Source organism: Lynx canadensis, chromosome B1, assembly GCF_007474595.2.
Source record: "Lynx canadensis isolate LIC74 chromosome B1, mLynCan4.pri.v2, whole genome shotgun sequence".
In the NCBI taxonomy this organism is placed as follows: domain Eukaryota; kingdom Metazoa; phylum Chordata; class Mammalia; order Carnivora; family Felidae; genus Lynx; species Lynx canadensis.
This window is the reverse complement of record NC_044306.2, coordinates 165,948,899-165,963,824: the sequence shown is the minus strand read 5'-3', so window position 1 is coordinate 165,963,824 and position 14,926 is coordinate 165,948,899. Positions and strand designations below refer to the sequence as shown.

The 14,926-nt window shown below is 38.0% G+C and overlaps 1 protein-coding gene and 1 pseudogene across 5 annotated transcripts in view; both read right to left on the bottom strand.

Moving 5' to 3' along the window:
• Positions 1-14,926, bottom strand: part of CORIN (corin, serine peptidase) — a 260,054-nt gene that overhangs the window by 95,882 nt on the left and 149,246 nt on the right. For all 5 annotated transcript variants that reach the window (XM_030313921.1, XM_030313922.1, XM_030313924.1 and 2 more), the window contains one exon: positions 2,419-2,532. In XM_030313921.1, coding sequence (XP_030169781.1) covers positions 2,419-2,532 — 114 coding nt within the window. The remainder of the gene's footprint in view (positions 1-2,418; positions 2,533-14,926) is intronic.
• LOC115512671 lies at positions 10,986-12,165 on the bottom strand (annotated as a pseudogene).

The following is a 14,926-nucleotide window of genomic DNA, read 5'->3' as shown; positions in this document are numbered from 1 at the left end:
TTCATAGACAAATATTCTGAAGGGATGTATTTTATTTCCTCAACTGACCAAGCCACATGGGTTTTGAAGTATGCTCATGAGGAAAGCCTGTATCTTCCTTCATAAACTTTCAGTTCCTAGGACATTGCTATATACCTTATAGAATAGTAATACCTTCCTTGTTCAGTCACTGACTGGAAAATTCGCTCCTTCAAAATCAATTGCAACCAATGCAGCAGAAAGCTCTTACTGTTTTAAGTGCAATGCTCACTGCAGTGGAGGAACAGAATGATGGGCCAGTGTGAGCCCACACCAGGAGTAGAGGCACATGCAGAATTTTAATAACGCCCACATGGGCCGTATTGGGAGATAAGGAAAAGATTCCACCACGATTTCCATAATTTCCATAATTCTATTGAATCATTTTAAATTCCCTACTGTGGGTGCTCTATAAAATATTTCCTCCTAATTCTACAGCAGTACTCCCTAATGTAAGTATACGTCCTGTGAAAATGTTTTTCATGTAAAATCACGTGCCACAGGTTTTTCTGAACAGGTAATTCCAAAATATAAAAACAAATGTCATAGTGAAAATAGTTCCAAAATATGGGTGGCATATCTGAAGTTCCATAGGATGCTGGATATTACACAAAATAAATAAAAGAATGCATGAAAAATAAATAAATAAAAGTGGGGGTATAAATGAACAAATAATTTTGAGAAAATACAAAGCTAGGCAAAATTAAGCAAAGCTAAGCAAAAAATAAGTATTTATTTGTTTATTTATTTAATGTTTATTATTTTTGAGAGAAAGAGAGACAGGAGCACGATCTGAGCTGTCAGCACAGAGCCCGACGCAGGGCTTGAAACCACGAACCGTGAGATCATGACTTGAGCCGAAGTCGGGCGCTCAACTAACTGAGCCACCCAGGCACCCCAGTACGTCTTTTTTCTAACTGCATTTCTCAGAGCTTGCAATGTGTATGTGTTGCAACTCTCTAAAAAGTAGATTTGGCAGAATGTCTCAAATTTATTTTTTTTCTCAAGCAGTTTTCAAGACTGAGGAACTATGGAACATGAGTTAGGGAAATGCTGACCTGAAATATTATCATAATATACTGCCTTCAACACTTAGGATAAATAAGCATCCTAATCCTTCAGAGAAACAAAAGGTGGTCCACCTGGCAAAGAGACCACAAGAACCTCTCAATTAAGGTCAACAGTGATGAGCTCTCATACAGCCTTGGCAACTCCTACAGGGAGTAAAACACAGCTTTTCCCCTGGTAACTTTTGCTGGTCGTATAACCATTAAAAAGCAATTAGAACACTACATATGGTTCTGCTTTGGATGCAAATCCTGCAATGTATTATTGAGATGAATTTTTCTTTTTCATCTGTTGCATAAGTGCAAAACAACTTGAAAGTTGGAATGTGTGTGTGTGTGTATATATGTAGGACCAGAATGTTTATGTCCTCTCAAAATGTGTATGTTAAAGCCTTAACCCCCAAATAACTGTATTTGGAGACAGAACCTGTAAGAAGGTGATAAAGCTTAGATGTGGCTATAAAAGTGGGGCCCTAATCTAAGTACCCTTATAAGAGGATGAGACACCAGAGCCCTCTCTCTCTCTCTCTCACCCTCTCCCACCTTCTCCCCCTCCCTCTCTGCCTCCAAAGAGGTCACGTGAGCACATAGGAAGCTGGAAGCTGCCTGTAAGCCAAGAGAACTGTCACCAGACACTGAACTTGGTTGGCCTTGATCTTAGACTCTCCAGCCTCCAGAACTGGGAGAGAATAAATTTCTCCTATTGAAACCATGAAGTCTGCAGTATTTTGAAAGGCAGCCCAAGCAGACTACTACAATATTAGACAAGCCACCCAGCAATCGAGTCAAAACAAGCAATCAAATCAATAGCCAACAAACTGACGATGTTTATGGCTGAATCTATCAATGCATGGATTCAAAACAGTTAACACCATGGTCTCTCTCCAGGTTTCGAGAAAACCTAAACAAGAGGTTTTGCATCTGCTGGACCTGGAATGTTAAGCATCACAAGGGTGAAAATTTTCCCTATTAAAAACGTCCTTTTCCAAAAAGCTGACCTTTATAGCTCATTAAACTTTAAAAACAAAAACAAAATCCTCCCCCAAACAAAATAAACAAAAAAGCCTTCTTGCAATTTTGAGCACTTGAGGCAACACAACGCCCCAGTCCTTGAGCAGCTCCATTGCGGCCTCCAGCTCCTGCCCTGCTAAGGGCATCAGGCCTTTGAAAGGCGCGCAAACCCCGTACCCGTTGGCTCACTTTAGAAAGGCAAACTAGCAGTGGTCTACGCAAGGGCCCGTGGTCGGCAGGCTCTGACAATGCAATGGCTGTGGTCTGTAGGCGCCTGACTAGGACCCGGCCGCCCGCACAACCCCCAGGGCCCCGCGCCTACTGCAATGCGCCTCATCGCTCCAGTCGTTACAGTCGTTGTGGCCGTTGCACTGCAGCTTCCGGGGCACGCAGAGCCCGCTGGCGCACAGAAAGCTCTCGCCCCCTCCGCACAGCGCTGAAATACAAGGGTGGGAACACAGCGTCAGAAGGGTTTTCGCATTAAGAGTGGGAGAAATAAAGCACAGACGGAAAACCTTCCCTTGCTCTCCAACGGATTTGTGTCCACATTCCCTCACCGAGTTTCCTTTGGCCCTCTAGAACATGAATGGTGAAATTGCCTGGGAATAATACAAACAGTGTTTGCCTGAGAAACGCAAAAGAAAACTCAGCACTAGGCTTGCGGGGTGAGAGGTCTCCGTGTTCAGAGCACAAGAGGGTAGGTATTCTTATCAATTGCACGATTTATGTGGGGAAAATACCAGATGTGAATATTTTTCTTAATAACTGCAAATTAGTTAAAAATGAAGTGCTGTTAGTTGAACAAACATTAAAAAAAAAAAAAGAAAAGAAAAGAAACAAGCACGCAAACAAACAAAAAACCCCAACCCTCTCCTTCTAAATTGCTGCACCAGGCGTCTGGGTGGCTCAGCCGATTGTCTGACTTAGGCTCAGGTCATGACTTCAACGTTGGTGAGTTGAAGGCCCCCATGCGGCTCTGTGCTGACAGCTCAGAGCCTGGAGGCTGCTTGGGATTCTGTGTCTCCCTCTCTCTCTGCCCCTCTTCCACTCACGCTCCACCTTCCTTTCTCTCTCCCTCTCTCAAAAATAAATAAACATTAAAAAAAATTAAAATGCTACACAATGCCACACAGTAAAGTTACAGTAAAAAGAGTCCATCGTTGTGTGCTTGAACCAGGCCTAGAGACACCCTAATCTGTAGTGAAATATATTTACTTGCCTTAAAAGGATGTCAGTTGACTATATCAGAGTCTATTTTGGCATAAGGAATGTGAAACATGACCTAATGATTTTTTCATTCTTTTCTTCAGCATAGTTACATTTTAATATTTTTTGCTTAGTATTATGGTACTCTTTTTTTAATCAATATTCAATTGCTTCAAAATTACAGTAGACAAGTGTAAGACAAAAAGCTAGAGAGATTTTTTTTTTTAAGGAAAATCATTAACAAAAGGCAAAATCAGTTCCTTTTCAAAATAAAATGGGTGTTAAAATAGACTTAAATATTTGGTAATGTGCATCAAATGCCTTTCAAATGTGCATGACCTTTCACCAAGCGCCTTATTCCTTGGACTTCATACAAAGGAAATCATTATAAATAAGTGCAAGTTTTTATTTTTAAGGCTATTTGTACAATCATGATTTATAATGAGGAAATGATAGAAAAGAACTATGCAATAGTAGGCTGGTTAAATAAATTTTGTTACCTTCATAATAAGAAATACTGTTAGAGCCATTGAAAAGTATACTGCAGAAAATACTTGATGTGTTAGGACAAAGTTCAAGATAATTTAAGTGGAAAAACACTGGTACGGAAAAAAAGCATAATATAATTTGGCCTAGAAGTAAATCAATGGTTACTGTGATTATCCCCAGTATTGGGATTAAAAGCAATTTTTATTTTCTTCATTTTATTTTCCTCTGTATTTTACAAATGTTCTTATAATGATGGTGTCTGTTTTTATTCAAGTATAATTGACACATAACGTTATATTAGTTTCAGGTGCACGGCATAATAATTCAATGTTTGTATGCACAGCCAAATGATCACTTCAGTGTTCTAGTTACCATCCATCACCAGTGAAAGTTACAGATTTTTTTTCTTGTGATGGGAACTTTTAAGATTTACTCTCTTGGCAACTTACAAATATGCACCATAATGTTATTGACTACTGTATATTTCATCCCCATGACTTATTTATTTTGTAACTAAGTTTGTACCTCTTGACCCCCATTTGCTCCCATTTCATTCACACCCAACCTCCCTCCCCTCTAGAAACCATCATTCTGTTTCTGTATCTCCATGTTTTGTTTTGTCTTCTTTGTTCCTTTGTTTTGTTTTTTAGATTCCACACATAATTGAGATCATATGGTAGTTGTCTTTCTCTGTCCGACTTATTTCAGTTGGCATAATACCTCCAAGGTCCACCCATCTTGTTACAAATGGCAAAATGTCATTCTTTTTTTCTTTTGGCTGAGTAGTATTCCTTTGTGTATGTGTATATCACATTTTCTTTATCCTTTCATCTATCAATAGAAACTTAGGCTGTTTACATATCTTGGCTTGTGTAAATAATGCTCAATGAATGTAGGGATGCATATATCTTTTCAATTTAATGTTTTCGTTTTCTTCAGATAAATATCCAGAAGTGGAATTACTACATCAGTGTGGTAGCTCTATTTTAATTTTTTGAGGAACCTCCATATTATTTTCCATAGTGGCTGCACCGATTTACATTTGCACCAACAGTGCATGAAGGTTCTCTTTTCTCCATATCCTTGTCAGCATTTGCTATTCCTTGTCTTTTTGATAATAACCATTCAAACAGCTGGGAAGCAATATCTCATAGTGCTTTTGATTTGCATTTCCTTGATGATCAGTGGTGTTGAGCATCTTTTCATGTGCTTGTTGGCCAACTGTACGTCTTCTTTGGAAAAAAATGTCTGTTCAGATCCTCTGCCCAATTTTTAAATCAGGTTGTGTTTTGTTGTTGTTTTGCTATAGAGTTGTATGAGTTCTTCATATATTTTGGATATTGATCCCTTATCAGTTACATCATTTGCAAATATCTTCTCCCATTAGTAGCTTGCCTTTCATTTTGTTGATGGTTTCCTTTGCTGTGCAGAAGGTTTTTAGTTCCAAGTAGTCCCAATTGTTTATTTTTGCTTTTGTTTTTGGAATTTGATTCAAATATTCATCACTAGGACTGATGTCAAGAAGCTTGCCACCTATGTTTTCTCCTATAAATTTTATGGTTTCAGGTCTCACATTCAAGTCTTTAATCCATTTTGAGTTTATTTTTGTGTGTGGTGTAAGAGAGTAGTCCAGTTTCATTCTTGAGCATATGGCTGTCCAGTTTTCCCAACACCATTTTTTAAAGAGTGTGTCCTTTCCCCGTTGTATATTCTTGTCTCCTTTGCTGTAAATTAATTGACCATATATGCACGGGTTTATTTCTGGACTCTCTATTCCTTTCCATGGATCCATGTGTCTGTTTTTTATGCCTATACCGTACTGTTTTGATTACTATAGCTTTATAATATAGTTTGAAACCAGGGAGCATTATACCTCCAGTTTCATTCTCTTTCTTCAAGATTGCTTTTGCTATTCAGGATCTTTTGTGGTTTATACAAATTTTAGGATTGTTTTATTTCTGTGAAAAATGTCATGGATTTTTGCATCTATGTTCATTAGAGATATTGGCCTATTGCTTTCCTTTGGTTTCTTCTCTTTTTCTTCTCTTTTCTTTTCTTTTCTTTTTCTTTTCTTCCTTTCTTATGATGTCCTAGTCTGGTTTTGGTTTCAGGGTAATGCTGGCCTTGTAAAATGAGCTTTGAAGTGTCCTTTCTTCTTCAATTTTTTGGAAGAGTCTGAAAAGGATATATATAAAATCCTCAAATGTGTGGTAGAATTCACCAGTGAAGCCATCTGATCCTGGACTTCTGTTTGTTGTTGGTAGGTTTTTGAGTACTGATTAATCTCCTTACCAGTAATTGGTCTATTCAGCCTTTTTATTTCTTCATTATTCAATCTCGAAAGATTATATGTTTCTAGGAATTTATCCATTTCTTCTAGGTTATCCAATTTTCTGGCACAGAATTGTTCATAGTTTCTCAAGATGTTTTATATTTCTGTGGTATCAGTTGTTACTTCTCTTCTTCCATTTCTTATTTTATTTATTTGAGCCCTCTCTCTTTTTTTCTTGGTGAGCGTAAAGATTTTTAAATGTTGCTTATCTTTTCAAAGATCAAGCTCTTGGTTACAAGCTCAAGTTACTTAGTTACTATTATCTTTTCAGTCTCCATTTCATTTACTTCTGCTTTGATCTTTGTTATTTCCTTACTTCTACTAACTTTGAGCTTTGCTTCTTTGTCTTTTTCTAGTTCTTTAGGTATAAGGTTAGATTGCTATTTGGGATTTTTCTTGTTGCTTGTGGTAGGCCCACATTGCTATGAACCTCCCTCTTAGAAACAACTTTTATTGCATCTCAAAGATTTGTATTTCCATTTTTATTGTCTCAAGGTATTTTTTGATTTCTCCTTTGATCTTGTCATTGACTCATTATATATTTATGTATATATTTATGTGGAGTTATTTAACCTCCACATATTTGTGACCTTTCCAGTTTTCTTCTTTGATTCCTAGTTTCATACTGTTGTGGTCAGAAAAGATGCTTGATATGATTTCAGTCTTCTTTAATTTATGAAGACCTGTTTTGGGGCCTAACATATAATCTATCTTGGAGAATGTTCCATGTGCATTTGAGAAGAATGTGTATTTTTTTGCTTTTGGATAAAATGTTCTGTAAATATCTATTAAGTCCATCTGGTCTAATATATCATTTAAGACCAATGTTTTTTTATTGATTTTTTTGTCTAGATAATCTATCCATTGATGTAAATGGGGTATTAAAGGCCTCTACTATTTTGTATTCCTGTCAATTTTTCCCTTTAGGTCTGTTAATATTTGCTTTATATATTTAGGTACTCCTATGTTACATGCATAATATTTACAAAAATTATTATCCTCTCATTGGATCGACCCCTTTATCATTATATAATGCCCTTCTTTGCCTTTTATTACAGTGTTTGTTTTAAAGTCTATTTTGTCTTTGAGTGCCATTACATCTGAAGTGGGTCTCTTGTAGGTACAAAAAAATGGATTTTATTATAATTTTTTTTTTTATCCAGCCACTCCATGTTTTTTGGTGGGAGAATTTAGTCAATTTACATTTATTTATTTTTTTTAAATCTTCAGTGATACTTTATTTTTTTAAACTATAAATGATATATTTGGGGGTATTTTTAGTTATTTATAAATGTTAGCATGCCAGTAAAGAAAAGTTAGAGTAGTAGCAAAACTAAAAGGCAACCGACAGAATGGGAGAAGATATTTGCAAATGACATATCAGATAAAGGGTTAGTATCCAAAATCTAAGAACTTTGTTTGATAAAAGAACTTATCAAACTCAACACCCAAAAAACAAATAATCCCATGAAGAAATGGGCAAAAGACATGAATAGACACTTCTCCAGAGAAGACCTCCAGATGGCCAACCGACACATGAAAAAATGCTCAACATCACTCATCATCAGGGAAATACAAATCAAAACCACCATGAGATACCACCTTACACCTGTCAGAATGGCTAACATTAACAACTCAGGCAACAACAGATGTTGGCGAGGACGCGGAGAAACAGGATCTCTTTTGCATTGTTGGTGGGAATGCAAGCTGGTGCAGCCACTCTGGAAAACAGTATGGAGGTTCCTCAAAAAACTAAAAATAGAACTACCCTACAACCCAGCAATTGCACTACTAGGCAGCTATCCATGGGATACAGATGTGCTGTTTCGAAGGGACACATGCACCCCCATGTTTATAGCAGCACTATCAACAATAGCCAAAGTATGGAAAGGACCTCAATGTCCATCGATGGATGAATGGATAAAGAAGATGTGGTATATATATATATATATATATATATATATATATGTATATATGTATATGTATAATACACACACACACACACACACACACACACACAATGGAGTATTATTCGGCAATCAAAAAGAATGAAATCTTGCCATTTGCAACTATGTGAATGGAACTGGAGGGTACTATGCTAAGTGAAATTAGTCAGAGAAAGACAAATATCATATGACTTCACTCATATGAGGACTTTAAGAGACAAAGCAGATGAACATAAAGGAAGGGAAACAAAAATAATATAAAAACAGGGAGGGGGACAAAACAGAAGAGACTCATAAACCGGAGAACAAACTGAGGGGTACTGGAAGGGTTGTGAGAGGGGGGATGGGCTAAATGGGTAAGGGACATTAAGGAATCTACTCCTGAAATCATTGTTGCACTATATGCTGACTAATTTGGATGTAAATTTAAAAAATAAAAAAAAACAAAAAGTTACAGTAGTAATGTCATTCTTTAAAGAAAAAAACTATTTGGCAATAAGTTTGACAAATCATAAAGAAATTATATGATCAATTAACCCCTTCCGGAACTCTATCCAAAGGAATCCACAACCTTCAACTTGATTAACTGTTAAAGGTAAAATCATGCTATACCTTAAGTGTGCAATAAATTTAAAATGGTTTGATAATGACTGGCCCCAGGCTATTTCTTAAGCATCATCTCTGACCATACATTCCCTGCCTCCTGCTTTCTGCCCTGACAATAATGAATTGGTTACTTGGGCTTTTTCAATGCGTTGTGCTGTTTCTTTACACTTACTGTGTTTGTTCAAGCTGTACCTTTTGACTGAATTCTACCCACTTCCCCCAGAAAACCTTCCTTGTAGGCCCTCTGCATATTTTTGGCACAATCACAATAACTCTTAAGTATTATCCAATTAAGTTGAAGTATTAAACTCTTAAGTATTCTCCAATTTCTGTCCTATTCTCCCCACATAAAACACAAACAATAACTGAAGCAAATACCACTGAGATAGTATCTCAAAGCTGTCTGCTGTCTCATTCTCTCACTTGGACATTGTTGACGGTCCCTCATCAAAGCTCTCTACTTGGCTTCTGACACTGCTGATCTTCTCCCACCTCCTCTCTTGGCTCCTCCTCCAATTCTCTAACTGGGTGCATTTCTTAAGGCTCAGTCCAATTGGTTATTTCTGTAGTGAATTAATATTACAGGTGAATCACCAAGAATAATTTGTCAGCTAGGATCCCAAATCCTCCAGGAGATAAGATTGGTAGGAAAGGGGTCCTACAAAAGAAATGTAAAATTCGTCTAATCTTTATTTATTTTTGAGAGAGAGAGAGAGAGAGAGAGAGAACAGGGGAGGAACAGAGAGAGAAGGAGACACAGAATCCAAAGCAGGCTCCAGGCTCTGAGCTGTCAGCACAGAGCCTGACGTGGGGCTCGAACCCACGAGCTGAGAGATCATGACCTGAGCCGAAGTTGGACGCTTAACTGACCGAGCCACCCAGGAGCCCCATGTTAGACAGTATTTTTAAAAGATTTTCTTTTCTCACTATCAAAGTAACATGCTTAGCATAAATTAGAAATATACATGTATACGAGCATTCAAAAGAAAAACCTTCCATCATACCATCCAGAGAAAATCCCAGTTAAAATGGATTACTTTTCCTTCAGGATTTCTTACATACTTCCTATGTCAGTCTTATCATCCATGCTGATTAAGAAGTAGTTAAGAACACAGACTCTGGAGCCAGACTGCCTGAGTTTGTGTCCTAACTCCATCACTTCCTAACTATGTGGCCTTGGGCAAACTCTTTAACCTCTGTTTCAGTTTCTTCATCTGTAAAATGGGGATAATAATAACTATATTCTTGTTTATAAAGAATTGAAAATATTTATAACACACTTAAGAGAGTGCCTGGCACAAAATTAATATTATATAATTACTGGTATTATTTTGAAAGCTAACCATTTTTATATATTACTAATAAAATTACAGGTGAGTTACCTAAAAGCAATAAAATAATAGTTATGAATAATGCTCATGTATATTAAGAAAAAAAACCTCCCTCTGATTTTGAAATTTAGGTGAGATTAGTAATCTAGGAACAGGAACATACAGACAGACCTTATCGCCCTCTAGAGGCTACTACCTAGAGATCAGTGTTCCAATCTGAAGTTTTTTAAAAGTATGTTTTCACTTTTATTTTTTTAATATTTATTTTTGAGAAAGAGAGAGCACTAGTGGGGGAGACACAGAGAGAGGGGGAGAGAGAACCCCAAGCAGGCTCTGTGCTGTCAGCCCAGAGCCCCATAAAGGGCTCAATCCCAGAAACCAGGAGATCATGACATGAGTTGGTTGAGTCAGATGCTCAACCAACTAAGCCACCCAGGGGCCCCTAAAAGTATGTTTTTAAACTGGTTAAGGGCAGAAAGATCTAGAATGACACATTCCACCTTTAATTAAGCTAAGGAGACAATTACTTGAGCTACTTACCAAGAATGTTAAGTAAACAGATTTTAGTTGATCTTTCCTGGAGTTTATAATGAATATATACTTTACATTGTATATTCTTAGTTCATCTTTTATGATGAATATTTGTTCTTTAATGGTGGTTACGTCATGGTTTTCACCATATGAGCTACAGGACATTTGGTGAAGCAGATTTAGAAACCAGAAATAAGTACATTCTAAGACAGTCTTCCAGAAGGATACCAACTCCATTGATTCTCGTTATGCATTCACATTGGGAACCAATCAGTTTGTCGACTTTGTCATCCTGTTGTTCCTGTATGCTGTGCACCACATGAAGCGGGTCCCTGTCTGTTTCTGACAGGATAATATTAATCTTATTTTCCTAAGGGAGCACCCAGCATATCTCGAAGATCAGAAAGAAAGCTTCACTCGATGTTGCTGTGTTGACACAGGATGACATTTATTCCTTGGGGTGCAGCATACAGAGCATCACGACGGGACATCTCACTTGTGAGGGAAAGGTCGGCCACTGCCAACCTGCAACACAGTGCTCCTAGAACCAGTGCACAGGGTCACAGCTTTGACTGGAGACACCAAGGTCCTTCTTACCTCAAGAGCAAGGCGACCATGAGATAGTTTAAAGTGACTTTTGATTCACACAATCATGGCTGCCAAGGAAACAGACACATCCACCGTGCACAACTGTCCCATTCCAGCATGTGGGAGCCGAGGCTTCCCCAGTGACAGAATTTCAGTCTTCTGATAAAATGTCTGCTCTTAGAAAGAACAGCCACCACCTGCATCAAATCCCCCTGACTACAATTCAGACTAATCCACGTTTGTTCTTCATCACCAGTCCTAGTAGAAGAAGTGACACGCACAATTCCTTTCACTGCAGAAATGACTTTGGCCTGTCCGTGGGTGCAGTTAACACCGAATTCTACCCTGTACATTCCCCTCGTGGAGTAGTTGGGAGCTTTGGAAGGATGTATGGGCCTGGACTTGCAAACTCCAAGCCCTTAAGCCAACTGGCTGCTGACTTCTTGAGGCGCAGCATCCTGGGCTGTGTGAGGAGAATAAATATGGACGGTTTCCCAGAGCCAGGAGCACCAGGCATTCCTTCCAGGTTTTCCAGGTTATGTGCTTCAAGGGTCAGAAAATAGGCAGATGGTAGGAGAGAGTGAGACTTGCCTTCTTTTGCAGCGCCTCCTGCATCACTTCCGCAGTCAAGTTATTGGTAAGGAAGAGTGTGTTCACTGTGTTGTGGGATTGGTTCCACCATAATCCAACATTGTCCCAACTTTCAGCAAGTGAGAGGGATGCAAAGTTATTCAAGGAGGAAAGCAGAGCCTTCAAATCCATGAAGGAATGGGGATTTGCAGATCAGGGAACGGACAAGCCGGACTATTGTGGGAATGAGGTGTACACGAGATGATAACATACAGAGATCAGGGAACACGGAGTCCCTCTCATTTCAGTCCCACGTCAGACCTTTTCCAGGACAATGAAGAGACCAGGCATGGCCAGAAGCTCCTGAGTCAGGACCCCTGCCCTACTCATGCCCTATGCTCTTGTGGGACCAACCAGTTTTCTGCCCCATCTCCTCGTCTTCACAGCAGCACCTCCCACAGCCACCACAACGTGAGTCCTAGTCCATTTACATTTAAAGTAATTATTAGGTAGGTACTTACTGCCATTCGGTTCATTGCCTCCTGGCTGCTTTCTAGTTCTTTGTTCCTTCTTCTCTTGCTCTCTTCCCTTATGGTTTGATGAGTTTGTTTTTTTGTTTTTTTTTTAGATATGGATTTTTTTTTTGAAATAAGGTCTTTTATTTGTTTTTTAAAAATCTTTTATTCAATGTATTTAAACGAATACAGACAAAAACCAATATTTACCCATTTCTTCCACCTCCCCCTAGACTCTGCCTCTTGCAAACACCAATCTGTTCTCTGTGTCCATGAGTTTGGTGTTTTGTTTTGCTTTTGTTTGTTTTTAAGATTCCACCTATAAGAGGGATCATGTGGTATTTGTCTTTCTTTGACTTTTCCCTTGGCATAATGCCTTTGAGGTCCATATATGTTGTCACAAATAGTAAAATTTCCTTTTTTTTATGGTTCTTTTTTAATGGTTCAGTAATATTCCATTATGTGTATACACACACACACACACACACACACACACACATATGTATATACCATTCATCCATTGATGGACACTTTGGTTGTTTCCATATCTTGACTATTATAAACAATGCTGCAATGAATGTGGGAATGCATATATAATTTTGAATTAGTGTTTCCCTTTTCTTCAGATAAATTCCCAGAACTGGAATTACTAGACCACATGGTAGTTCTACTTTTAATTTTTTGAGGAAAGTCCATTCTGTTTTCCATAGTGGTTGAGGCACCAATTCCACTTCTACCCACAGTGTACAAGGTTCTCTTTTTGCCACACCCTCACCAACAGTTGTTGTCTTTCTTTTTTATTTCTTGTCTTTTTGATAATAGCCATTCTAACAGAGGTGGGGTGGTATCTCATTGTGCTTTTGATTTGCATTTCCCTGATTGTCAGTGATGCTGAGCATCGTTTCAGTTACCTTTTGGCCATCTGCATGTCTTTGGAAAAATGTCTATTCAGATCTCCTATCCATTTTAATTATTTAATTAATTATTATTTTAATTCCAGTATAGTTTACATGCGGTTAATTATTTTATATGTATTAATTATTTATATTAATTAATTATATTACTTTCAGATATAATATAATGATTCAACAATTCTGTACATTACTCAGTGCTCATCATGATAAGTGTACTCTTAATCCCCATTGCCTATTTCACCCATCCTCCCACCCGCCTCCTCTCTGGCAACCACCAATTTAGTCCCCATATTTCAGAGTCTGGTTTTTTGTTTGTCTCTTTTTTTCTTTGTTCATTTGTTTTGTTTCTTAATTTCCACATATAAATGAACGCATATGGTATCTGTCTTTGTCTGACTTATTTCACTTAGCATTATACTCTGTAGATCCATCCATGTTGTTGCAAACGGCAAGATTTCATTCTTTATTATGGCTGAGTAATATTCAATTGTGTATGTATATACTTCATCTTTTGTATCCATTCATCTGCTGATGGACACTTCGGTTGCTTCCATATCTTGGTTTTTACAACTAATGCTGCAGTAAACATAAGGGTGCATATATCTAGCCTGCCAAGAACTGTCTCTCCAATAGTTACAATCCTGTGGTGCCCAGAAATACCGCCACCCCCTCGCTACCAGAGCCAGGTGATTAAGGAGCATCCCCTATGTGGACTATGTGCACCTGCTGGCTTTAGCAACGAAGTGGGAAAGTGCAGGACGGGATCGTGCCCACTTCCTTTCACGGGACTAAGAGCTTTGGGCTGGGGCATACCACTGGCTTTCATGATGTCTGACTTTTTTAATCAGAAAAGAAAAAAGCTAAGTTTTTCACGAGTTTTCAATTCAGAGTAACAGTAAATAAACGCAACCCTTGAAAACTTCTGTCTCTCTTTGTCTCTGTCCCTCCACAAAAGATAGTGTGATCATTCGTGTGGTCAGTTGCCTGCTTGCTGTCACTGCTCCCAGAACGGTATATTCCTTGATGAGATGAACTTTGTTGACTAACTAAAGAGAACTAGGAAATAACAGAATATTTTAACTCAGAATTAGAAATACAGAAAAGTATCTCTTAAGAGAGTGGCTGGCACTCAGAAGGTTCTTAGTTAATATATGATGAGAAAAAGTCACCTCAATCTCAATGAAGCACAGTATATTACCAAAAAAGCAAAGAAAAAAATGCAATTACTTAATTATTTTCCAATGGTATCAAGGAAATCAGAATTTTGATTTGCTGAACATTAATTACCAGTTGATTGATTTAAGTTTCTTATGATATTACTTCACGTGTAATTGTCAAAAGATCAGCAACAAATGTCTGGTTTTCCTTTACATGCTACCATTTCAGTATCAATACAAATTATATCTATGGACCTCAACTACTAAAATATGAAACATGTTTATATTTTGAATAGTCTTAGAAGACTCAGCACGGGACTGCGTTCCTATACCTACAAACACAGACTTCTAAAAGGTACACAGGAAACCAGATATAAAAGGAGAACCCAAAACACTAAGATTTTACTGGCCGGTCTATACAATATCCTCTCTCTAGGGTCAAGAGAACATTTTCAAGGCATAAGTGTTTATCCTATTGTTGGGATTGTTTCTGTGTTATATTAGAGACTGCAGAAATTCCATCTGTCTGCATTTCAGCAGCTGCAATGTTTCAGAAGAATTATTGCATTCCCCACCTTAGGGCTCCGATGATTCCTCCAGAAATGTAGCTGAAAGTTCACCCGTAAATAGCTCCTAACATCTAGA